This window comes from Trachurus japonicus, chromosome 17 (genome assembly GCF_045865225.1).
Source record: "Trachurus japonicus isolate A0001 chromosome 17, Traja_1.0".
Classification (NCBI taxonomy): domain Eukaryota; kingdom Metazoa; phylum Chordata; class Actinopteri; order Carangiformes; family Carangidae; genus Trachurus; species Trachurus japonicus.
Genome location: NC_140923.1, coordinates 21,365,733 through 21,392,477, shown reverse-complemented (window position 1 = coordinate 21,392,477; position 26,745 = coordinate 21,365,733). Strand labels below are relative to the sequence as shown.

General features: G+C 41.0%; 1 protein-coding gene across 2 annotated transcripts; it reads left to right on the top strand.

The window, feature by feature from the left end:
• The first annotated feature begins 1,523 nt into the window (after positions 1 to 1,523).
• dpydb (dihydropyrimidine dehydrogenase b) lies at positions 1,524 to 26,119 on the top strand. 2 transcript variants are annotated; one of them, XM_085806101.1, is made up of 26 exons: positions 1,524 to 1,629; positions 2,359 to 2,527; positions 4,641 to 4,751; positions 4,847 to 4,929; positions 6,493 to 6,580; positions 6,720 to 6,881; positions 8,386 to 8,582; positions 9,105 to 9,186; positions 9,445 to 9,532; positions 11,229 to 11,336; positions 12,238 to 12,407; positions 13,588 to 13,798; positions 13,970 to 14,154; positions 17,268 to 17,483; positions 18,407 to 18,571; positions 18,664 to 18,732; positions 20,052 to 20,135; positions 20,236 to 20,356; positions 20,478 to 20,597; positions 21,756 to 21,898; positions 22,283 to 22,337; positions 22,761 to 22,882; positions 23,750 to 23,899; positions 23,994 to 24,056; positions 25,458 to 25,535; positions 25,628 to 26,119. In XM_085806101.1, exons 2-26 carry the CDS (start codon positions 2,498 to 2,500, stop codon positions 25,790 to 25,792), a joined length of 3,066 nt encoding a protein of 1,021 aa, XP_085662227.1. In that variant the 5' UTR covers positions 1,524 to 1,629; positions 2,359 to 2,497; the 3' UTR covers positions 25,793 to 26,119. The 2 variants fall into 2 exon arrangements, with proteins under 2 accessions (XP_085662227.1, XP_085662228.1); XM_085806102.1 differs by having other exon boundaries at positions 2,356 to 2,527.
• Positions 26,120 to 26,745: the final 626 nt, after the last annotated feature.

Genomic DNA, 26,745 nt, shown 5'->3' with positions numbered 1-26,745 from the left:
TTTAAGGTTGCACTAACTGAGTGACCTCATCTGACGCCCTGTGAATTCACAAATGACCAGTCAAACAGAGTTACTGATATCTGCAGTGACTTAACTGAAAACAACATCTGACCTGTCACACATCTTAAGCTGCAGGTGTCAGTGATTTAGTTTTGACAAGGCATAATTGAAGTTAATTACATCAGAAAACGTAAATGTGACTCATCAGGTCTGCACGTGCAAGGCTTCCTGTTGGACACTGGTCTGAACTGGAGGAGGAGAAAAGAGGCTTTCCGTTGGATATTCACTCTGCAAAACTGCATTTGAACAGTTTTAGAAGAGGAAATAACAGTTGCTGCTCCGATGAGTTGATAAGAAGTTGAGATCAGTCTTGCATATTAGCTGCAGTGTTAAAAAAAAACAAAAAAAACGGCTCATTACTCCTGCTTTTGGTTCCTCCCCCCTCAACTGCATTGGCCAAACCCCTCCCGCCTTTGAAACGCCCTTCCTCTAACCTGCCATGACATATTCACAGATATCTGCAACGCCAATCGGCCCAGTCAAAATTCTGCTTCAAGACATCTGTGATTCTGCTTTGAATAAAAAAATTTTTTAAATCTCTAATCTGAGATATTATAAAGAAAAATTGATTTGAAGATATTGGTAAGCTGTTTGTTGATACTAGATATCTACGATTGAATTATGGCTATTCCCCAGTTTGAGATATCTAGAATTCTGATGTGTTCCAGTTCAAGGTGTCTATTACTTAAAGATATCAAAAAAATGAATTATAGATGTCTTCCATTCAGGAGTTGAATAAGAAACCCCATATTTGTGAATTGAAAAGATGTTCATTGAGACTATAGGAGGAGGTGAATTATGGGTATGAGTTAAAGTAAAGTAAATTTATTTCAGTAGTTCAATTCAAAAAGTGAAAGTCTTTATTTCTTTTCATTATAATGATGTCTTAATGAAGTCAATCAAAGAATTAGAATAAATTGTAACCCAATGGTGTCACACTAGTCTATGATCAGCTAACTTACTTTATGAAATGTAAAAAAAAAACAACAACAACAAAAACAACTTTATTTTGACTCTTCTTGCATAAGGCACCTGTATTGGTTTCTTTTGTTGTTGTTGCTGTTATTGAATTATTCTTGAATCTTTGCATATTTTTTTGCATATGTTCTTGTTTCATTTCTGTTTTTGTAATTGTCCTTGATTTGTATGGTGCAAAACTAAAACTAAATCAATCTTTTTCTTTGTTTTTACTTGCAATAGCTACTATAAACCCTTTTTTGATCGCAATATTGATACTTTTGCTCTCAAATCTCTTTCTGTGGGAGGGGATCATCGCAAACCTACTATGTTTGAATAACAAAGAAACAAATGTTAACTCCATACTGGACGTGCTCTTGTGACTTAGCGCCCTCTGGTGGCTGTAGCCGGTTCTTGGTTCCTGAAGGTCGGTGTCTTGGCGGACGGTTAAAGACTGTGTAGTAATCCTAACTTGTGTCGGTGGGCGCGGCCCAGCACAACGACCTGTTGGGCGTCTACATGAGGAAAGTGAACGTTTTCCCTGTTGCGCATTAGAAAATAACATCAGCCTGCAGCTGGAAGACGCAGCGGACTGATCCTGATCTCAAACCGGTGAGTCCTGTTAATTAATCCTGTTAATTTTGCCACCTTCATCCTGAGTGTGCACCATCAAAACTGGTGGCGCACAAGCTCCAGGAACTGTATATTTTGTTTAGAAAACTTTGACCATTAAGACTGAGATCATCATCAGAGGATGTCAAAGTGTTTTAGAGTACCACAGAGAACAGCTTCCTCTAAAATAAACTGCACCTTTGAGATGTTTAGGATACTTTCTGTTTTAAATAAACATCCACTGCCTTAAAAGGGTTTCCAGAATAGACAGGGAGGAGAGTGAGGAGAATGAGGATGGGGGGGGGGGGTCTTTGGCTCTGCTCCTACTGCTATTGTGTAGAAGTAACCACAGGCCACTGGCTCACAGTGTGAACTGGCCTGTGCACATCTAAACAGTGTTTGGTGTTGGATGTCGTGAGGTGAATGAAAACTCTGAGGAGGATGAGGTGCGGCTCCCTGAGAGAGGCAGGAAGGAGTTAAACCCATTGATGTTTATGAAAGAATAACAGCACGTGGGCCTCTGGTCTGCAGAGGTGGAGTTTGGACTTGACTCCTCTCCTGTGGTCACTTTGATTCATGCAGAGCTCAGGTGCAATGCACTGGTCTGATCAACCTGTCCAGACTGCCCAGTTCTGCTGAGCTTTGACCCTCAGATAACACAGCTCTGTCTGTCAGAGGTGGCTTTCACCATCCCACCCTGTTGTCTAACCTCTCTCTCTCCTCTAGCAGGAAGTGCGGGCTTGATAAGAGCAGTCAGCGGTCACACACTTTCACTCAGGAGAGGAGCAGTCCCGGACAGTGCTTCGGACCTCTAATCCACACACAGAGGCAAGGAGAATCTACAGAGAGTGAACTGGACAGAGGCAACATGTTGAGTAAAGATCTTCCAGACATTGAGGTAAAGTGTTGTGTGTGTGTCTTTATTTTACTTCCTGTCTCAGCAGGTTTCTTTATAATCTGTTCATTATACAGTCTCAGTTTGAATGATGTTGTGTTGGGTGACTCACACCACGCTCAGTCAAAACACATTCAGTGCTGTTATTCATTTTGTTTTATTGATGGTGCATAGTTATTATTAGTTAAAACACTTTTTTAAATGATATTGATGATTATTGATCATCACTAACCAAAGGTCATGACCACGTCATTAAGACATTTTAGCACCATCTCCATCTGTTAATGGACTCATAAATACTGTACAGTCATGTTTGGCGGCAGAGATCTTTTGTTAGATAACAGTCTGGTGGTGTGTGTGAAAATGCCATACTGTATGGAATCACTGCAAATGACCAAATCCTCTTTGCAAAAAAAACTTTTAAAGCTTATTGCAAGTGGAAAGAGGAATTTTTTTTGTTTAGTTTGGGGATTAGTCTCCACTACTACTACTAGGAGACTAATCCTGAGCTACATAAGGGGACTAACTGTACACATGACTGAGCCAGGACTGGACTGTTTTAAGTCCACTGTGGGACAGTAGTGAGACAGACTGCTGCACATAAACAAATAAAAAACAGCCTCACCTGTACAAACAGAAGAGATTTTTGAATGACCAGCAGAGACACTATAGTCTGATCAGCACGTAGCAGAAATGGAGAGGGATGGGATTCAAGAGAGGATTTTGAGGATTAAGATTTTAAAGGGGCGTCCCTCTAATTTTACGCATGAAGGTCACTCATTAATTTACTTGTCCACTCTGCCTGTGAAACAGTTATGTCGTCAGGGCTACTGCAGCTTGGGAATGAAACTCACTATGCATGAAAAAAAAAAAAAAAAACTTATTTCAAACTGGACACATGTAGTGTGAGAACTGTAAGAGGAGATCATTGAGATACATTGTAGGTCATAATATATCTTATAAATACTGACTTTTATTCCAGTATTTTTGGAATAGAAGTGAGTGTCCATATCTCTTCTGACACCGGCTGGAAAACACTGGCTGTGCCAGACACATGGGTCAAAAGGCTTAGAACCTAAGTACCTAATTAATCATGGGAGTAAACTGCAATAAAGCAATCACAGTGCCATTCCCTTGAGCAGTCAGACACTCTTGCACCTTGGTTGATTGCTTTCATAATGACACAAATCACAGTGTTAGGCAACTTTTATTTAGACCCTACAGCCAAATATCAGAAACTACATCACAGAAGTTTGTTTCGCTGCACCAGCAGTATCGTTGGTCTTGTTCCTCATCAACCAGCGTTGGATCATACATTTTGTTGTTTACTCTCCTTGGTCGTTACACAGACGGTTAATGCATAACCCTCCTCTAAAGGCCAGAGGGCAGTTAGAGTCTTGTGAAATATACAATAAAAAGGCAAACTCACTCAGTTGTTTTTGAGGACAGACCAGAGATGCAAACCTTGATCTTTCTTTCTTCAATATGCTTTTCTGCCACTTTAAGATGCTACAGGATAGCAGTGAGGATTGGGAAGACATAGGATGCCATGTTTTGCATTCTTCATGTAGTCATATGGCCTTGTGTAAGAAGCCATGTGTTAGGGGTCATGTGTAACCAGTTAAGATAGATAAGTGAGGTATGGTCAGAGTGGAGGTAGTGATGGGCACGTGTTGAGATGAGGCAACAGTTTCAACACAAGTCATAAAATCTACACAAAGACCTGTATGAGACTCTCTATGAAAGGTGATAATAACCTGAGGAAACATGAACGCACCTGCTCTAAATGTCGCCGCAAATTATTTCTTCTTTTCCGCTGTTACTCATCAACACAACAGGTCACACAACCTCAGTGTACTGACCCTGCTGCTGCTTATCATCATCTTATCATCTGAACCCCAAACCATCCAAATAAGCTACTTCCTAGAATGTTCCACAGACACAGTGTTTTGCCATCTAGATAACAGCAGCCCCGTGATAATGAATAATAATTAACTAATGAACTTCTAAGAACATGATTAAAAAAGAATTGGCAGCCAGCCATCTACGGTATGTTTGTGTCAGAGTCTAGAGTTCTGTCTGCTGTTCTGATGTTGATCTTTGTTTCTGCTTCCAGAGCATCCTGGCTCTGAACCCCAGGGTCAAAACTCACGCCCAGATCGTGTCCACAGCCAATAAGAAGAAAGAGAAGAAACACTGGAAGAGAAACCCAGAGAGGAGCTGTGATGTGAGATATACCAAACACACACATCATGTATATGCATTTCTTATTAATTCTTCATTTCTGTCCTCATCCATATCGTTGGCTCTTCCTCCTTTCAGTCCTGTGTGAAGTTGGAGAACAACTTCGATGACATCAAACACACAACGCTGAGCGAGCGTGGAGCTCTACGAGAAGCCATGAGGTGACAGTGAACACTGACAAACTCATTCACTCACAATTAATGCAGAGTTGATGTATTTGTGTTGGTCCCCTGGTTATTTCAGAGAAGATGATCTAATGAGTCAACAGTGAACACTAGTATTAATGTTAACACAGGGGTGCAGATCCGATGTCAGGATTTGAGGGTACACAAAAGTGTTTTGTTTTTTTTTGCCTGTATGCAGCTCATACCATACCACTATAAATCACAACTTCGTAGAGGCTCGCCATATCATTCAAAAAGTACTGCACAGGGAATCATTTATTGTGCTTGCCTAGTTTTTTATTTGTCCTAAACAGCCTTAACAGTTATATTAGTAAATCATAACTTTAAAGTGTAGTAGAAAAGGCCTTTGCATCTAAAGGTTCTAATTGCCAGACAGGATTGAATCAACATGAGACATAGAACTGAATTATCAAGGGGTAGAGGAAAAGTAAATTGTATTAGAGAAACAAAGACCTAGACGAGAAGGTGTGTTGAGTGAGTGAGTCAGAGACACTCATAAGGTTTTGATCTCACACCGAATGAATATTTTCTTCCACAAAAGGGGCAATGAGGAGTTTGTATTTGGTTATAAAAAATTCTCATATTAATGTGGATGAATCTATGTTACCTCTTGTTAATGGGTCCATTTTCGATAAATATATTGTTTTGTCTTTATAGTTATTTTGTTATTATTTAGTGGTCGGCTCGCCCAGCATTTCTTACTTTCGGTTTCGTGGACGCTGCCCAGTGGGTCATGGGAATAACGCCGCCGGATCGCCCTTTATGATCGGAACTACGACGGTATTTGATCGTCTTCCAACCTCCAACTTTCATTTTTGATTTGCGCCGGTCCAAGAATTTTTCCGTGCACACGGAGGCTCATGGGAAATGTAGTGTGAAAACACTTCACTTTCCAAAACTCCTTGTTGTCCCTTTACGGGTCTCAGCCCGCATGTGATGTCTACTCACGTTCTTATCTTCCGCCTCCCTCCGACCTTCCCAGATTGCCAATTCTTCTCACCATTTTCCTTTTCTCCCAGTGTATGGGACTACTTTATGTATGATTAATTTATATGGATGAATATCAAAATATGAAGCCCTAAAATTGAGGGGGTCTGTTTTTTTTAAAGCCTGCTGATGTCATCAGCGTCTGTGTAAGAACCTACCCATTCATTTGCATTGTAGTGAAGGAGACCAGAGATGGGATGTGGAGTCAGAAATACGTATTTGTTCCACCATTTCAATCATTTCTTTTTAGATGTGAATGTAAAATGTGAAGAATATTAAGTATGAAAATATATTTGTTCAATTTTGAATTAATAATAATGAATAATGATCCTGCCCCCCCCCCCCCCCCCACCCAGGATCTGCACCCATGCAGTTAGCTAGAGTGAGTTTAACTTGAAAATGTTTGACTTGACGTGATTTCTAACAAGACAGCAAATGCACACTTGTGGTTTTTACAACCGTTTTTTCCTGATATTGAAATATTTTATTTCTAATGTCAATAACCTGGTGATTAACTTGGTAAAATAACAAGTGAAATCTGTGGTGTCCTAGGTGTCTAAAATGTGCAGATGCTCCCTGTCAGAAGAGCTGTCCCACCAACCTGGACATCAAGTCCTTCATTACAAGTATTGCTAATAAGGTACACAGAAAAAACACACACTCCTGCCTGAACACACACAATCAATATTTCTTGGTAGATCTATGAGGAAAGATGATAGTCAAAAAGAAGGAGAAGGAGTAATGGTGAGTGTGCTAATCCTGATAATTGTGTTTACCAGAACTACTACGGGGCGGCGCGGTCCATCCTGTCTGACAACCCCCTGGGTTTGACCTGCGGGATGGTTTGTCCCACGTCAGACCTGTGTGTAGGAGGCTGCAACCTGTACGCCTCTGAGGAAGGACCCATCAACATCGGAGGGTTACAGCAGTTTGCCACAGAGGTACGACATAACTCGTCACCATAAAAAGTCTTATTAACGGTTTCTAGAATTTTCTTTGACAACTTGAACTGTGGAGGTTTATAATCACTGTTGATGCAATAACCATCATCTTACAAGGCCATACACTTGTTTTTTTACTGAGCATTATGAATACAAATACTATCAAACAATAAATCAATCAAAGTTTATTTATATAGCATGTTACAACATGATCAAATTACTTTACATTAAAAACATGTTTGGAGACAGGAAGATGTGGCAGCATCACTAGGTGTTAAAAGCCATTCTAAATAACCAGGTCAGGCTGTGTTACTTTAAAGAGAGTGAATATCATAGGCTACACTCATACATACATACACTTTTTTGTATATTTTTTGGCTTTTTGCCTTTATTTGACAGCACATAGTGAGATAGACAGGAAAGGGGGAGGCAGAGAGAGGGGGAATGACATGCAGGAAGGCATCCCGATGGAATCCCGACGCGGGATTCGAACCGGGAATGCCATGCGTTGAAGACTGTAGCCTCTACATGGGGCGGCTGCCTTAACCACTGCGCCAAGCACCGCCTGAGGCTACACTCTTTTAATGAAAAGTTCGAGTCATCAGCAGTGCATAACATAACACATGTTGCTCAAGTCAACACACCAGCAGTTTCCTGTCCACAGCCTGACTTGACCTGGTGTGGCCCCTAGTTCACGCAGGCTAATGTTATCTAGTGTTAACAGACTTCAGATGGATGATTAACCATCATCCTCTGTGGCCCCTCTTCATTCAGATGTTCTACTTTAAGCTCAGCCATGTTGTTTTGAGTCGTATATCAACGGTGTGACATGAACGCAGCGTATCAAGGGGCTCCACTGGGGGTTAGTTCAAATGTGTCATTGTCTTTGAAAGACAATGTGACAAAGGGACAGACCTGATATCCCCCACACCTCCGACCACCAGCCACTGATCAGCAACAGCTCCTCCACACCTGGATGACCGACACAGTCCCACACCCCAGTGCCACCCTCCCCACACCTCTCACACTTCTCTCCATCAGAGAAGGAGGGGTGAATAGTCTGTCTCCCCTTCCACCCTGAAGCACTGCGCCAATCAGCTGTCTCCAGTGTTCACACACATTTTTAACACCACACTGGAGACCTGTCATGTGCCAGCCTGCTTCAAGGCCTCAGCCATTGTTTCAGTTCCCAAAAAGACACGGATCACAGGCCTTAAAAGAGAATTCCGGTCATTTTTGACCCCTAAATCGTTGTCCTGATGGTCACCCAGTGTTGGGGGGAGCAAAAAACGCGACTAAAATTGATGCAGGGAAACCGGAGTTACACCATGACTAGACGGCGCTAGGGATAGCGACAACGCTAACACATGGGGGCAATTCTTTCAACCACAACCAAGACAAGTTCCTTGTGCTGTAAACGGACCTTTACTGCTCTTGGCAATAAAAACAGTTCTGATTCAGATTCTGATGTGTGATTGTGTGTGTGTGTTTTTTTTTTTAAAAGGTGTTCAGTAAAATGGGCATCGCTCAGGTCAGGAACCCTGAACTCCCCCCACCCAGTGAGATGCCAGAGTCTTACCACACCCCCATCGCCCTGATTGGCTGTGGCCCAGCGTCAATCAGCTGTGCTACCTTTCTGGCCCGTCTCGGATATGATAACATCACTGTATTCGAGAGACAGAAGTACACTGGAGGGCTGAGGTAACATGTCACCATTATGTGTGCTTGTGTGTGTGTGTCATATTATACTTGACATTAAAGGGATACTTCACCTAAAATCAATAATTCACCAATTTTCTACTCACCGTCATGCCAAGGAAGGGTTCGGAGAAGCTGAAGCCGCCACATGAAAAAGTTGTTTGGAAAAAATTAATCTGATCTCTGTTTTTAGCCTTGTTGTAGTAGCAGCTCCCATTGGCTCTGTTGATGTTGCATGAGCGTGATTTGTTGCGAGGTGTTCGTTCGTCGTTGTAAACCATTGGATGTATGATTTAAACACGGAAGAACATCCCGCAGCAAATATCTCAAATTATCAATTTTGGGTGAAGTATCCCTTTAATGACCCTTTTTTCTGTGTTTTTTGTGACAAACTCAAAACTCACATATTTTCCTACTTTACTGAATCTGTAGTGAATTCACAAACTGGCCAGAGCAGAGATATATACAACAATGTCAAAGACGGTATAAAACAAAAGTTTCAAAAATATCTCTTCTTCCATGCAGCACAGCAGAAATCCCACAGTTCCGTCTTCCCTATGAGGTCGTCCAGTTTGAAATAGACCTAATGAAGGACCTGGGAGTCAAGGTATGAACTGATGTTTCCCATATTGTTCTGATGTGTTCATAATGGCCTCAATGTATGAAGAATTACATACAGATAGGCTACCAAAACTTCAAAATGCGTTGTCAGCACATAAATCTGTAACATCAACATCGAAATTAGTGCTAAACACTCAACACAACCAAATGAATGAAAGTAGAAACTGTTAATATAGCCACTCTGTTGTAATTTTATAGTGTTAACCATCACAGATATGTTTGGTGTGTGTGTTTATGTGCACAGGTGGTGTGTGAGAAGGGCCTCGGTGTCAACGGAATGACTCTGATGTCCCTGAGACAGGAGGGATTTAAGGCTGTCTTTATAGGGATTGGTGAGTATGACGAGTCCAATCAGAGCTGGTCCAAGTCTAAATGATGAGGGGCGGAGATTCACTGCTTCATATCTTATCTTCTTAAGCAAAGGAAACACTGGACTTTCCTTTATGAAAGGAAATGGAGAAGTGCCGCCCCACAATTCCTTGTTGTAGCAACAGCAAGGACTGACGCACTGTTGTAGTTTCACCACAGCAGACTCATGTAAATGTAGAAACAGCAGAGAAACTAATGTTGATGACACAATATCAAACTGATGGACTGAAGCCCATATCCATAAATATAGATTAATTCTCTTAGGATTAGTGCAGCTAGGAGTCATCGTGGAGAACAAGCGAGTCAAATGATATTCAAATAAGAAAATATTAAAACCTAATCATAAATGTTCTTTCACTAAATCTTCTCTCTTAAAGTGCAAAAATATAAATTTTCTGTACTTAAAACCCATGTTAGGGAATTGTATGTCTAAATATCATTTATTATGACTTCTTGATATTTTATTGGATAATCTCTTCTTGTGTATTCCTGTCATTTTATCTTATTTTAACATTTAAGTCCTGATTGTCTAGGTCAAGGTTTCCTTATCTGTCTTGGACAAAAGGGCAATGCTGCAGTGCAATACAAAAACAAAAACATATTGCAAGAACATGGCATGAATAGGTTAAACCAGTGGTTCTCAAAGTTTTTTACATTAAGGACGCCTAAACTGATACAAATTAGAACATTTAGAAAAAGTTATGAGACTGAATATCATTAGGAAAAAATCATATAATTTCTAGAGAAAAGTTGTAAAAAAAAAAAAATTCTAGAACAAAGGTTTTAAAAGGTTTAAAAAAAAAAAAGTGGTACAATTTTGGGAAAAAGTTGGGAACCCCCTTGAAACCTCTCAAGGACCTTTGGGGGTCCCCGGACCCCACTAGGTTAAACACATTGTAACAAGATGTGACTGTGTTTCTCTGGCTGGGAAAGAAGGATTTGTGTTTTATGTGTTATAAGTAAAGTTAGTTTAAAGAAGCCTAATGTAAGTACAGTCAGATTCTCATCTCTCCTTGACTTCCTGATATTTTCCGAGGTCGAGGACCAGTGGTGAGGAGAGGAGGTTATTTTGATTTTTCGACCCTTGTTGGTATGTGTCTGAGCTTTGCATGTAGCCCTTCTGGGGGCTGCTTCCTCTTATCTCAGTCTCAGTCTCACCCTCTCATGCCAGCAGTTCCCAGCGGTCACGTTGATTTCCTTGCACCAATTAGAAAAAACAATTCCATATATGGTGTAAACCACAGCAGCATTTCACAACACTGGCCATCACACAGCATGGTAACTGCTGATCTCACTATTAAACTGCTGATTGAATATTTCCACCATGGTTAGTGGTCATGTGCCACATCAAGTAAATGTGGCACATGAAAGCAGGACCAACGTTTGATTAAACACAGTGGTGTACACACTGTATATCCATGTGTGTGTGCTTTCAACACACACACACACACACACACACACACACACACACACACACACACACACACACACACACACACACGCACTGTTACTTTGTTCAATTGTTCAATGTTTGGAGTGCTCCTCTCACAACCCCACTGTATCATTGCCATCCCAGTCCAGTATAGCCTACCATGTTTATGTGTGCATTTTATGTGTTACACTTATTTTATGTGTGTGTGTGTGTGTGTGTTTCCTCAGGTCTTCCTCAGGCCAACAGAGCTAAGATCTTCCAGGGTTTAACAATGGATCAAGGCTTCTTCACGTCCAAAGACTTCCTGCCACTGGTGGCCTCAGCCAGCAAGAAAGGTACAGATGAAATCAAACTTCAGTCACAAAACATCTAAGAGACGACAGGTTGAGTGTTCGGACTCAAATTCAAACATTCAGCAGTTCTCTTGTACAGTTGTTAATGACCAAGACTGAAAAAACTGAGCAGAGATCCGGTTTTGATGATGTGGTAACTTAATTTAGTTGACTTTCAACGAAACTACTACATCACATTTTTACAAAGGAGGATGAGAGTCACATGGAATTTTTCAAAATAAATGCTTTATATTTTGCTCACAATGGATTATACTACCAGTATTAAAGGGGCAATGAGGAGTTTGTATTTGTCTCATATTAATGTGGATGAATCTACATTACACACACTTGTTAATGGGTCCATTTTCGATAAATATATTGTTTTGTCTTTATAGTTATTTTGATATTATTATTTAGTGGTCGGCTCGCCCAGCATTTCCTACTTTCGGTTTCGCGGACGCTGCCCGGCGGGTCATGAGAATAACGCCACCGAATCGCAGTTTATGGTCAGAACTACAACGGTATCTGATCGTCTTCCAACCTCCAACTTTCATTCTTGATTAATGAAAAGATTCTTGGCAAGTGTTTTCACTTGTGTCCGTCTTGTGCCAGTCCAAAAATTCCACAGTGCGCGTGCCGTGGAGGCTCATGGGAAATGTAGTGTGAAAACACTTTGCTTTCCAAAACTCCTCGTTGTCCCTTTAATATACATACAGTATATTTTAAAACATAATTAATTAATCCAAACATCAAATCATTTCTCAACATTAACAATAAACATAATTATTATGCCACACAAGGCATGTTTTTACCTGAAATGATGTTAATGATAAAATCCAAAGGAAATGAGCTAGTGTGTTTGTCTTTAAATGTACATATCTCATATAGATGTGTCTGTGACTAGGTATGTGTCAGTGCCGCGCTGCCCTGCCAGAGATCAGAGGCGTGGTGATCGTCCTGGGAGCTGGAGACACGGCTTTTGACTGCGCCACCTCAGCTCTTCGCTGTGGAGCCAAGAGAGTGTTCGTCTGCTTCAGGAAGGGATTCACTAACATCAGGGCTGTTCCTGAGGAGGTATGGGTGAAGGAGAGAGAGTGTATAAGTTTTCAGTTTTAGTTTAAGTTTTATTTGCGCAAAGAATCAACAACATAAATGAAATAAAAAAAATAAAACATGTGTGGGTGAGGTAGAAACCCACTCTGGGCTTATCTTTAAACCCCATCTATAAAAAGTAATTACACAAATAACAAAGGAAAACACACAAACAAACAAAAAAAACATTAAAAGTATAATATGTAGGAATTCCCCCCATCTAGCGGTGCGGTTGCATATTGGAACGTATTCTTGATGTTGCATTCACGTGAAATCGGGCAGACATCAGACAGACAACAGACGCTGCATGTAACAGGATAAACAAGCCTCTATGTAAACAAGTGGTCCGCCAGCACGAGGCAAAACAATACAGGCGTGACAATATGTTGTCATGGTGATGTCGTATTGTTTACCTGACCCACGTTTTACCATCTTTCTCTCATTGAATAAAATGACATCCGGTTGGTTTGCCGACGGCCGTCTGCCTGATTGCACCTGAATGCAACATCAGTGCCTCCGTCCTCCCTCACAGTACACAGTGGTGACAGTTTTAACAGGCGCTACCTGGAAAACTTTCTCCCTGAGCCGACAGCTCCGGTGAGTTTCCGTGGTTACCTACGGTCACGCTGACACTCAACGTAAAAAATGGCGATGCAACATGGCAGCCGAGGTTCGGTGCGTCGCCCACTTATGTAGCTATTTGTAACGACTTGTAACAACTCATTCTAAGGTACGAGAAAGCTTTCATTTGTATGTGGGTGTGATTCAACTTCAGTGAAATACATATTTATGAAAGCAATATTTGATTTTGCTAATAAAAAGCCAAATAAGTTACATACTAGGGCTTTAATATACAGTAGCTTAGCATTACAAACAAAATATAATAAAATAAAGGAAACAACAATTAATTTTAAGTTAAAAATTAAAAACAAAAGAAAAAAGGACACATTATAAGGCATTACAGAGAGTCCAAATTATGTACAACAATAAATGCGAGAAATACTGAATATACTGTTTGTGGCAGGGTCAGCCCTTTAATTGCAAATGTTCGTGACCTGAGTCGTATTTCATGCCAGCTGAAGACCCCTCCTGAGGCGTACCTCAGGTCACAGTGACCTGTTTTGATTCACCTCTCCTCCTTCCTTGTATTGTTTGGTATCAGATGGAGCTGGCTAAGGAGGAGAAGTGTGAGTTCCTGCCCTTCCTGTCCCCACGCGATGTCATCATGAAGAACGGACGGGTGGCGGGGATGCAGTTCTGTCGCACTGAGCAGAATGACAAAGGCGAGTGGCTGGAAGACGAAGACCAGGTCGTCAGGCTGAAGGCCGATTACATCATCAGCGCCTTCGGCTCCATGCTGAATGAGCCACAAGGTGAGGAACCAGTGAACTGCAGGTTGCCTGTTTGAGCTCAACTCCAATCGGTACTGAAAAGAATGATATTAATGTAGATTTGATTGATGCAGCAGATGAAGGCAGGACTCTAATGAGGCATGTTGGCGTGTTTCCATATGTTAACCTGGTCCATGTGGTGACCTTCTGTAGTGACCGAGGCCATGGCTCCTGTGAAGATGAGCCGCTGGGGAACTCCAGAGGTGAACACAGAGACCATGCAGACCAGTGAGCCCTGGGTGTTTGCCGGAGGAGACATCGCCGGTTTGGCAAACACCTCGGTGGAGTCAGTGAACGATGGCAAACAGGCCTCGTGGCATCTTCACAGATACATTCAGGTACAGTAAACCTGCTTCATGAGGTGTTTAAAGGGATACGCCAACATTTTTTTTTTGTGTCTTGCCTCACTCCCGAGTCCATGACCAGCAGATAGACACCATCCTTTCAACTGTGTGTGAAGTAACAAGGGAGATACAGGCAGAGCTGGCACACCGCTAATTAGCTTAGCTCAAACGCTGGAAGTGCATAGGTAGTGTTAGCCTGCCTCCACCTAAAGTCATCAGAGAAACTCTTCAGCAACTCTAAAACCGACGGGCCAATCCCTTGCAACAGAAGCTGCAACAGACCAATGCAGAAGTATATATCAGTGAACAGAAGCTGTTTTTTTAGGTACACATTTTTTTCTATAGCTTAAAGTGGACCTATTATGCTCATTTCAGAGGCTTTTGATGTGATATTGGATCCTAGTGGGACACTATTGAAAGTTTTGATCAATAAACTCCATACTTATCGCATACAAGCTATCTGTGTCTGAGGTCAGAGCCAGGCCAGTGCCTTACACCCCGTCCTGACAGCGATGCGACTGCGACGCGAGCGAGGAAAAGTGATTAGAATGCGTACTTTTCAATCAGCCTGTCCTGACATGCCGCGAGCGACGTCGCGCCGTCCAGCGAGGTCGCTCAACCCTGAAATTATAGCTCGCGTTGTCTCTATCTGGACGACATTTCGCGGCGGTGTCCCGCCCCTAAACACTTCTTATTGGTTGATAAGTACACGTTGCTTTCTGTTGACAAGCAAGTTATCAGAGAGAGGAGAATATGAGAGGAAAAAACACTCAAAGATGTGAAAAACGGCAACCAGGAAATGCCAGGAATCTCGCGACAAGTTTGTTTACGTCCCTCGATAATTTGATTGGTTTGGATTCTGAACCAATAGAATATACTCACGCTGCATAATATCAGGACACCTCAGGCGAGTTTTCGTTGCTGCTTCGCTTGCTCGCTGTATGTCAGGACGAGGTGTAATAGGGACTTCCACTGAAATTGTGACATAACAAAGTGAGACTTTAGAAACATTTCTCCAAACCCAAGCTTTTGCAGCGGCTCAGAGCTGATGAATCCGTGTACCCTTCGTTCTTTCGTTTTTCTGTTTCAAAACAAAATCAGAAAAATGGAAAAATGGGTCAATAACGGGAAAAACAAAAAAACAAAACAAAAAAAAACAGACGTTTTTCGGTTTAGGAATTAAACGAGCAAAGACCCGACCAGGTCTGACCAGTGTTGAAGCCTGGACCCTGGACCCTGGACCCTGGACCCTGGACCCTGGACCCTGGACCCTGGACCCTGGACCCTGGACCCTGGACCCGTTGCGATCGGACTGACGGGCATTAATATAATTCTTCATTAATTCTCCGCCGGACCGCAGCAAAAACAAAAAGAAGCCCGTTGTGTTCATAGAGACGTGACAGGTGGGGCACGACAAGCTGATGACCAGCTGTGGTCATCAGGTGCGCACCAGATGATTGACTGGTAAAAACTGAAACGAGGCGGTTAAAGAGAGGAAAAACACAGAATATACAATATTTGTCCAAGAGACGTTGTCCTGTCGTCACAACGTGAGCGAGGGAGGATCGGATTGGTGGCTCAGGTTTAGTGATGAGGAAACTGTCACTGTCAGCTGCACAACTTTATTTTGAAGGGACAGACTAGATGCTGATTTTGTTAACAGTGACTTTGTTGCACCCAAACATTAAGCATATATCGGGTGCTGTCTTATCCGGTGCAATCGGTTAGTAGTCAATAATAAGCTGTCAATCTAACTGCTCTGACATTAGCCTACTGTAATTGATCATATCAAGCCATATTCATATTATGCACACCCAGTCTCGATCCCCAGTCTGTGGTCAGTTTATCCAAATGACCCCTGTTTGGGGGTAACTAGGCTATAGAGCTGGGTCTGACTCAACACTTGAGAGAAGCATGGAGCTTTGCGACGCGGACGTGCCCAAAAAACCAAGCATGTCACACCAAATTTCCCCCTGTTGTATTCTTTAATTATTAAATTAAATGTACACTGATCGGTTCTATGTAAAAAAGTAATTCGCAGAAACCAAATTTTTATTTTTAATTTTCCCATTTTTATTCCTAAACCAGAAAATGTCTGTTTTTTTTGTTTTGTTTTTTTCAGTTTTTCCGTTTTTGTTTCAAAACAAATAAACAGAAAAACAGAGGGTACACGGATTCTGATGAAACTGTACCCGAGGATAACTTCAACACACCTACCTCATGATATGGCACTTCCACGTCCTCTTGAACAAGTATCCAACATTTTAAACATCTGAAAAGCTGGAAAAGCATAATAGGTCCCCTTAAAGCTGCTTAAAGATGATATAAAAAATAACAGATCACACAATTTTCCATCCATGACCTCTATATCCGAGGCCATACGAAAATCATCTACACTGTATACTTAGTAAGGAACATTGAAACTCAGTCCAGAAGGGTCCAGTGCATCCAACACTGGCTGCCATACCTTTGTGAAACCCTCCATGTTATCATGAAGACTATCAGTCAACTTTTACAAAGGGACTGTGCTCACTACCTCGTTGTACCCGAAGAGTTCATTTGCAAAAGCAGATAACTCTGTTATTAAAAAATTCTAGAATCTTCATTTTTTATTTTTTATTTACATGAGGTGATATCAGTCAAACCAAAGTTGAGTGACTTTGAGATGTAACAAAACAGACATATCTCAAAAAAATAAAGTTTTATTGAAAACAACACTATGCAAAGAATAATTACAAAGCCTCAGCGCATTTTTTTCAAAATGGCACTTATCTGCTTTTGCAAATGAACTCTTCTGTCCAACGCAGGAATGTCCTTATGAATCCAGAGTCCAACTTATGTCCAATCAAGGCATCTGGCTCATTCTTCTATTATTCCAAAATGTTTGTATCTTTGTACATTTCCAAAACATATGTGCCATACCAATTTATCTGTCACATGTATTACAGTTAGAAGTGTTAGAGAACTTTTTAATAGAATACACAATATCAAATTATTCTCTAAAAAACATTTTTTCTTCTTTGATTTGAAGATTGAAGATGTTTTTCTTATGTTATGGTTCTCATCAAGTTCATGAATCCTGATCATGACCTCCCTTCTCTCTTTAGTCCCTGCATGGACAGACAGTGGATCTGGTCCCGAAGCTGCCACTGTTCTACACTGCTATAGATCAGGTGGACATCAGCGTGGACGTTTGTGGAATAAAGTTTCCCAACCCGTTTGGCCTGGCCTCGGCCCCTCCCACCACCAGCACAGCCATGATCAGAAGAGCTTTCGAACAAGGGTGGGGCTTCGCTCTGACCAAGACGTTTGGACTGGATAAGGTAAAGACACGAGTGGGAGGAGTGAACAATAACATTTTTATTTTTTATTCAGATGTAGTATATATCTTACAAAGCACCTGCTACAAAACCAAAAAGAACCCGGAATTTAAGATGCTCACCATTTTTTTTATATTTATTTGAAGCAAACCAGGGACCTTAGTTTGTGTCCCCTCGTTTCTTATCAGCTCTCTACTGCCACCTACAGGTTCATCTCAATAAATGAAAATATCATGGATAAGTTCATTTATTTCAGCAGTTCAAGTGATATAGATTCATTCCACACAGACTGAAATTTTTAATTTAATTTATTTTAATTGTAATTATTATGGCTTGCATTTAATGAAAACCTAAAATCCAGTATCTCAAAACTTTTGAGTATAGTCAAAAAGTTCACTATTGCAACCTACTGTAATGGTGTCACACTGATCAGCTAATGAACTCCAAACACCTGCAAAAGTTTCCTGAGCCTTTAAATAGCTCCACTATCATGGAGAAGACGGCTGACCTGCATCATATTCTACTTTATTCAGATGCACCTGTATCTAATAAAAACACCCAAAGCAACACAAAGTAGAGCACAAAACAACTTTTCCACCTAAACTAAAAAATAATGGACTGTCTACATTTTAAACTCAGCATTGTTTAGGACTTGAAGATGTCAGAGTATATTGATCTTGCACTTAAGTCAGTTGTTCTATTGTTTTCTTATTATGCATATCCTATTTTTATCCTCCATTTATTTTTCTTGCCCAAACTGAATGACCTCTGTGTGATAATGTGCTATGTAAATAAGTTTGTCTTGTCTTTCATACTGTGACAGCAAATTAGAATGACATTTAATCCGACTTTAATGCCAATTAATGCAACTACTGTTGTCTCGTTTAATTCTGTTTATGAGAGTATTAGTAATATTGTCTCTGCAGGACCTGGTGACCAACGTGTCTCCTCGTATTGTGCGTGGCACCACCTCAGGACCTCTGTATGGCCCAGGTCAGGGCTCCTTCCTCAACATTGAGCTGATCAGTGAGAAGACGGCAGCATACTGGTGTCAGACAGTCACTGAGCTGAAAAAGGACTTCCCCAACAATGTCAGTCTCCTGTACCATCACCTCACATTTCTTACAGGTGGCTTGAAGAAGGTGAGCGTTTGAAAATGAAGCTCTTCCTGTCTTTCTGCCAGGTGGTGATCTCCAGTATAATGTGCAGTTACAACAAGGAGGACTGGACAGTACTAGCCAAGATGGCAGAGGTAAGACAGACCACAGGCCAGCAACATCCTGCATCACTTAACCATCATCAGTGTAACCATGGTGTAATATAAATACAGTACGGTGGCGGCTGGCCAGTAGAGGTCAAATAAAAATGTTTTGAAAAGTATATATTTTTAGATGCATGATAAAAGCAAGATAAAAGTGAGTTTCATGTATCATGTAGATTAAACATGTCCTGTGTTGTCTAAAGTTACCGATCGGTCACGTGTTTCCTCCTTGGGGCGCAGAAATCTTTGTAGAAACACAATCAAAGGTTTTTTCCCGGTCTGTGAATGACTGTCTGATTTTTAACTCTAAAGATGTATGCCTTCTCCTTCTGAAAGGGATAGTTCAACATTTTGGCAAATTGGCCCATTGCCATAATCCCTATAGTCATAATTGTCAATGCAAGCTGTTATTCAAGCGGCGATCTGCTCCGCTAATGCTACGGAGGCATATGGTATTTCCGAGTTTCCCTCATCAAACTCATCAAATATACAATCCAACAACTCCAAAACGCTCTGGTGGACAAGTTGTGATTCACCACGCTATGAGATAATAATGGAACATTACGAGTTGCTTTCCAGGTAAATACGTAGCCCGAACTACATCCCAAACACGGCTGCTCGGCAGAGTGATTTCAAAAGTGCAAGTAGTTCCAAGTATTTTCTTCGTGTGTCGTAATGTTACAAGATTACACGTTATTATCTCATAACGTGGTGAATGTGCAGGTCACAACTTGTCAACAAGAGCGTTTTGGAGTTGTTGGATTGTGTATTTGATGACTTCGATGGGAAATACCATATGTCTCCGTAGCGTTAGCTGAGCAGCTCACGTCGCTGCCCCGCCGATCGAAAAAGAGCTTGCACCGACAATTAAAGGTAATGAACCTACTGCTATGATTATAGGGATTAAATGTTGAAATATTAAGCTGCGGCCAAGGAGTCAATATAAAACACATACCACCACTACCACCCAACATAGTGGCAGTGTATCTCAGCAGCAGCTGTCCAAGAAACGTCACACACTGGGCCCTGCTGATCTTTAGAGTGTACAGAGGTGAGATAGAGGCTGGGCCTAAATGTGTGGTGCTGGACTGTTACAATATTGTTAATAGTAGTAGTGCTGTAATGTGCAGAAAAGTGGAGCACATGCCTTAGAATGGGCCCTATATGATATGATAATCTAGTTTTATTTTTGAAATTTGGTATAGCCCCCCCCTGGAAAAAACTACACCACCATGATACAGTTTATACAGTGAAAACAATGGTCACAGCTCTTTCTGTAAAATAATTTTTTTTTAAATGTGTGTGTTCAGGAATCTGGAGCAGATGCACTGGAGCTGAACCTGTCCTGTCCTCATGGGATGGGAGAGAGAGGCATGGGCCTGGCCTGTGGACAGGTACACAATACACACACACACCAACTCACAAACACACACACACAGTCTCACAAAAGTGAAGAGTCTGATAGAGGGTGTGTTTGTGTGTGTTTGTCATCAGGACCCCGTGCTGGTGCGTAACATCTGTCGCTGGGTGCGCGCAGCAATTTCCATTCCCTTCTTTGCCAAACTGACGCCAAATGTTACCAACATTGTCGACATCGCCAAGGCTGCTCATGAAGGTATGCAAACATCACTGCTGTTTCTTCCCCCCATGTCATCTCTGCTTCTGTATCATATGGAAACAAAGTAAACAGAGTATATAGTAGCACACGTGCTGATTGCTGATGTGTTGTGTTCCAGGTGGAGCAGATGGAGTCACAGCCACCAACACAGTGTCAGGTCTGATGGGACTGAAGGCAGACGGCTCCCCCTGGCCGGCTGTTGGAGCGGGACAACGCACCACGTATGGAGGGGTGTCTGGTACGTACACACACAAACATATATACACACTCAGTCTCTTGTTAAACAGCAGAAGTTGTAAAATGATACTTTGTAGGGTTTTCTGTGGCTCCCATTAAATAAAAGGAGACTAAAAAAGAAAAAATGTAAAAAGAATGGTCAAAAATGAAAGAAGCCAAGGAATCTTGATTTTGCGTTCCCTTATGTGGGTTGAGCTCCACAATCACTGGCGTCAGTTCCCCCCATGCAACTTATAGCACCTTTCCTCCCCAAATGTAATGTACATACAGTACTGAAATACTAGATATAGTGTATATGTACATACTGTATGAAGTAAAATCATATTGTGCATGTGATGTACAGGAGTTAGTTAGTTTGTATTTTGACCTGGGACTTCATTATAAAGACATTGCTGCTTTGCTTGCAAGTCGCCATCGTTATGTTGTGTCTGAAAGACATTAGAACAATTTTTGAAGTCATGATATAGTCTGTTTCGGCGCAAGGGATACACCGCTTTGGATCATGTTGTTCATTTCATTCAGTGAGTTTACGACATACGTCTATTCCGCTACCATGCTCACAAACTTTCGCGTGTGCGCCAGAAACTTTCCCATGTCCCTTCAGGGGCTCCGTAAAATAGTGTAGGCTATAGATTGTTAACAAATAATGGTCGCAACATGTTAAACTATAGCCTATTAAGATTCATCCTATGGACATTTTTATGTACAGATTTTGCTGTTGGTATTTCAAATATATTTTCTCTCTCTGGGAAACATCCATGTTTTTCAAATACTTCCCCTACCTGCAACGCAGATTTTCACTGTTTATGTCAAAAATAGCTCTTATGACATCATCATGACTACCCAGAGCCACGAATTATAATAGAAACCCGCTTTATGTGTTGGCAGTTCATATTGATGCCTGTGAATATAAATTATACAACACCAACATACTGTCACATAATTCAGCACAAATTACCATCGTAAATGCGACGGTCACAACATGAAATCTCAGTGTGCTGACAAATGAACTGAAGCCAAGGGTTTAGGATGTTAAGGTGTAGGTCTGTAGGTAGTGAAGAAAGACACCACTATTATCTATCACTGAGGGAATGAATTGAATGAAGTGACCCATCATTCACAGTCTGAGCCTTTAGCAATATATCAATGATGTGTGCAGGTAACGCCATCAGACCCATCGCTCTCAGAGCAGTGTCGGCCATCGCCAGAGCAATCCCTGGTTTCCCCATTCTGGCCACTGGAGGTATTGACTCAGCAGAGACTGGACTCCAGTTCCTCCATGCTGGAGCCTCAGTGTTGCAGGTGATAATCACATGACTGTTACTGCTGATCATTAGTGTGAACAAAGTGATTGTTTTTGCACTAATGGAAAATCTTAATATGCATTGATCTGTTTAACATTTTTTCTTTTTCATTATATAATTTTTAGTTTATTATTCTCATCATTTCCATTTTATACTCACCATTTGGCCCTTAGCTGTTTTCCAGCAATTCCTCAAACAGTACCTGGTCTAAATTATATACATTAAAATACCTAAATTAAAGGAGCACTGGTCTGGAATATGAAGTTCATATGTCCTTTAAATCCTGCATCCAAACTGTTTAATTTAATGTCTTTACAAAATATCACCTAATTCCAACTAAATAAGTTCCGTCCGTCTGTCTCTCTGTGTCTGATACCAACAGGTGTGCAGTGCAATTCAGAACCAGGATTTCACCGTGATTGAGGATTACTGTGTAGGTATGTAACTGTTTCTGTAATTGACTGTCTTTGGTGAGAAAACATCAGTGACTGAAGAATCATCTCCATAGTCACCTTAATGACAGGCATGGCTTGGTTAGGTTCAAGCACAAAAAACACATACAGTAGGTTTAGGTTTAAGAAAAGATCAATTTCATACCTCTCAGCAATTTTCTCTTTGCTCCTACTACAGCCTGACCACTAGATGTAGCCTAGCAACAGATCATTATTACTTGGTGTACAGGTGACCTGCGGGCTTGTTTTTTTGTTTTTTTTAAATAGGATGACAGTCTATAACCCTCACATTCTGTCCAGGTCCTGATCCACAAACCTGAACATGGTCTGGTGTGTTCAGGTGCGACTGCTTTTGAGTCAAACTACATGGTGATGTCATCGTGGTTAACGTGTATGTTTCATCTGAAGGTCTGAAGACCTTGTTGTACCTGAAGAGCCTGGAGCTGACGGGCTGGGACGGCCAGTCTCCTCCAACAGAGAAGCACCAGAAGGGAAAGCCAGTTCCCAGACTGGAGGATCTGGTTGGAAAGGTACAGTAATGTTATTACTATACATAATGCTGCTTTTACATGGAGTCCAGCAGACGGCATAGTAAAACTTGTGGGAGGCGGGCACATGCCATCCGAAGTTAAAGAGATAGTTCAACCTTTTGGCAAATTGGCTGATTGCCAAAATCCCTATAGTTTTAGCAGTAGGTTCATTACCTCTAATTGTCGGTGCAAGCTGTTTTTAGAATGCTGGAGCAGAGACGCAAGCTGCTCAGAGCTACGGAGGCTAATAGGATTTCTATCTCCCTCATAATAGAATTTCTATCTCCCTCATCAAACTCATCAAATACACAATCCAACAACTCCAAAATGCTCTTGTGGACAAGTTGTGACCTGCACATTCACCACGCTATGAGATAATAGGCAGTTTTTCGGCAAGCAGTCTCTGCTCCGTCTGTTGGATTGTATGTTTGATGAGTTTGATGAGGGAAAACAAAAATTCCCTATCAATGGGCCAAAATGTTGAACTATCCCTTTAAAACATTTTGACTTTTACCATCCAGAGCCACGCAATTCACAGCTTATGGCCATATAGTAACATTAAATAATACACACAAGTTAGTTGTAAACAATACACCATCGCTATAACAACATATTGCCACGTGTGTATCATTTTGCTGTGATACCGTTATGTCGGACTGTTTGTTTGTTTTTCGTGTGGCTGTAGTCTGTTTGCCGTCTCCTGTCTGCCGTATTCCATGTGAACGCACCATAACTCTGGTGCTGCAGCTACAATGACTACAACTGCTATCAGCACCATTACTGTGTAGAAACTTTTCATCAAAGGCAAATGGATTGGCTTTGATTAACTTAAGCTATGTCTAATATTTATTGTGTGTGTGTGTGTAGAGCCTCCCCAGCTTCGGCCCATACCTGCTGCAGAAGACAGAGGCCATTGCACAGTACAAGAAAGAGCTCAGAGATGCTGGTAAAGTGGATATGTCAGAGACCAGCATCACTCGGGTCGGCACGCCAAAGAAACCTGTTCCTGCTGTCAAGGTGTGACAAATACACTCACTCTTTTATGAGGATGTGTTCTGGCTTGTTCTCTGAAATAAGTCATATAAGTGTGTTTACGTGTGTGTGTTTCTAGGATGTGATAGCCAGAGCATTGCGCCACATTGGAGCCTACCAGGAGCTTAACAACATGGAGCAGGTACAGTTCTGCTTTACTGTTTCCACTTTTGGCTTGAAAATAAACTAAAGGCCATGGGTACAATGTTTTTCTGTTTTGTTTTGACATCTTAATTTAAACCAAACTAGTTTTCTAACTAGCCTTTACCAGAGATACACCAGTCCATCTAATGTCATATTATAAAATTGTTGCAAAGTGTCTTTTCTTGTTTCACACAGGCTTTGATATGAGTTATAGTCAGGCATATTGTTGGCACCTTGCTATCTTGAGGCAGCAGAATGTTTGCCCATTAAAAGCTGGTCTGCTGTCAGTGCCTGGTGCAAATGGGCATACCCTAAAAGCACTTGAGCCATGTCCTTCTTCTGTTTTCCACTTATCTTGGATGTTTACACTTAACATTTTATTTTAAATGTACCAGAACCTCCCACTTCCATGCCTACACTGGTCAGATCAATTCATGTGGAGCTCAGACTGAATGTAAACAGAACCTCCAGTTATAATTCCCACTTCATACAGGGACCATACATATGAATCATCATTATAAAATGCACAATGTAAACATGTTATCCTTAGTACCGAGGCAGGAAACAGAGAACAGCATACATGTCAAGTCACAATAAACACACAATCATTGCTATGCAGTGAATGAATATTGGAATACTGGGCTGAACCTGAACAGTGACTGTTTGCGTTAAAGAGATCCGTGAGGCTAATGGAATTTCTTGGTTTCCCTCATCAAACTCATCAAATACATATCCAACAACTCTAAAACACTCTGGTGGACAAGTTGTGACCTGCACATTCACCACGCTATGAGATAATAACGGAACGTTACCAGATGGAGTTGTTTTCAAGGTAAATGCAGAGACTGCTTGCCGAAAAACTGCCCCTGACAGGAACGTGCATTAGTGGTTTTGCATGAATTTACCCTGAAAACAACTCTGTCTCGTAACGTTCCGTTATTATCTTATAGCGTAGTGAATGTGCAGGTCACAACTTGTCCACCAGAGCGTTTTGGAGTTGTTGGATTGTGTATTTGATCAGTTTGATGAGGGAAATCAAGAAATTCCATGAGCCTCTGTAGTGTAGCTCTAGCTCGCAGCTCTGCTCTGCTGTTCTAAAAATAGCTTGCACCGACAATTAAAGGTAATGAACCTACTGCTATGACTATAGGGATTATGGCAATGGGCCAATTTGCCAAAATGTTGAACTACCCCTTTAAGTAGTCTGTCCCTATAAAAAAAATAGTCCAGGAGAATTACATGAATTTTTCATAAGGTGACAGCTGCAGTGGTGTCAGGAAAATTAGTCTGAATGTTGCTGTATAGTAGGTGTGGCCCTAAAGTAGGACTATAGCTAGAAGTAGAAATAGATTACAGATAATTGAATGATCATAATCATAACACTTCTCTGTATTCTCAGGTCCAGGCTCTGATAGATGAAGAGATGTGTATCAACTGTGGTAAATGTTACATGACCTGCAATGACTCTGGTTACCAGGTATGTCAATCACACAAAAATCTTTGTCTCTTCCTCTTTTTTTTTTTAAAGATTCCTCTGTCTCATCCCTGTAACCCTTATTCTCTTCCCAGGCCATCACATTCGATCCAGAGACCCACCTTCCACTTGTGACTGACAGCTGTACGGGCTGCACCCTGTGCCTCAGCGTATGTCCCATCATAGACTGCATCAAAATGGTCACCAGGACAACACCCTATACACCCAAGAGGGGTGTACCAGTCAGTCCTGTCTGCTAGAAGGAAAGATAAAACTAAATTTTCTACTAATTTGATAATGGAGATCAGATATTATAAAGTTCAGTTTTGTGATTAATTAATATACTGCGTAAAGTTGAATGAAGACACATTGTTTCATGTTAATGCTAATCATTTTTGATTCATTTTGAAAATTCTGTGTAACTTGATGAGAAATTATAAGAAACACTAGCTACTCACCAATATTACCACTGTTAGCCTTATAGTCTATTTCTAATTCAATGTACATGTGTATGCTTAATGTGATAATGCAAAAGAAATGCTTTGATACAATGTAGTCTATGATTTTAATAAAAGTTTTCTGATGCAGCACATCGTCTGTGCATGAAACACAAACAATAATAAACCAAATTATCAGCTGCATAGAAAGCAAAGTGTTGCAGAAGATGGAAATATGGCTATCACACATGATAACAGACGGCTGACCTAGCTACATCACTTCTAGATTTCATTATATCAGATACAATATCACTTAGTCACTGTGCATATTTACTAAACTACTAAATACATTTGCCAATCTCAATTTCTCCTTTCATTTTAATTACAAATAAAGTTTTTATGTAGGCTATGTTTTAAAAGCTGTGAGAGATTCTGGTTACTCGATGTCCCAACGTTTACCCACTGCATGAGAGAGATTAAGATCCAAAATCACCAGATCAATACTTTGAGTGGTGTCTAGTGCACTAATGGAAACAGAACTGATAACAGTACACTTTGCAGATAGTTCACAAACAACATATGCAAGGTGTTACTTTCTAATACTTAAAAACTGTATAACTTGTAAATAATGACTTCACTTCCATCAGAGATTGTTCATAAAAGCTATGAAGGGAGTCTGCATGAACAGTATTTTTTGATACAATTTGATTTATGAACAAATTTGAAGGCTGTGCCCTTATGTAAAGGAGTGTTATACTGTGGCTTTTATTAGGCCT

Excerpts from the sequence above, each read along its gene's own strand:
- dpydb (XM_085806101.1), top strand. The coding sequence starts at position 2,498 with ATGTTGAGTAAAGATCTTCCAGACATTGAG. Across the intron at positions 13,799-13,969 it reads CATGCTGAATGAGCCACAAG|TGACCGAGGCCATGGCTCCT; the intron begins GTGAGGAACCAG and ends GACCTTCTGTAG. Across the intron at positions 24,057-25,457 it reads AGCTTAACAACATGGAGCAG|GTCCAGGCTCTGATAGATGA; the intron begins GTACAGTTCTGC and ends CTGTATTCTCAG.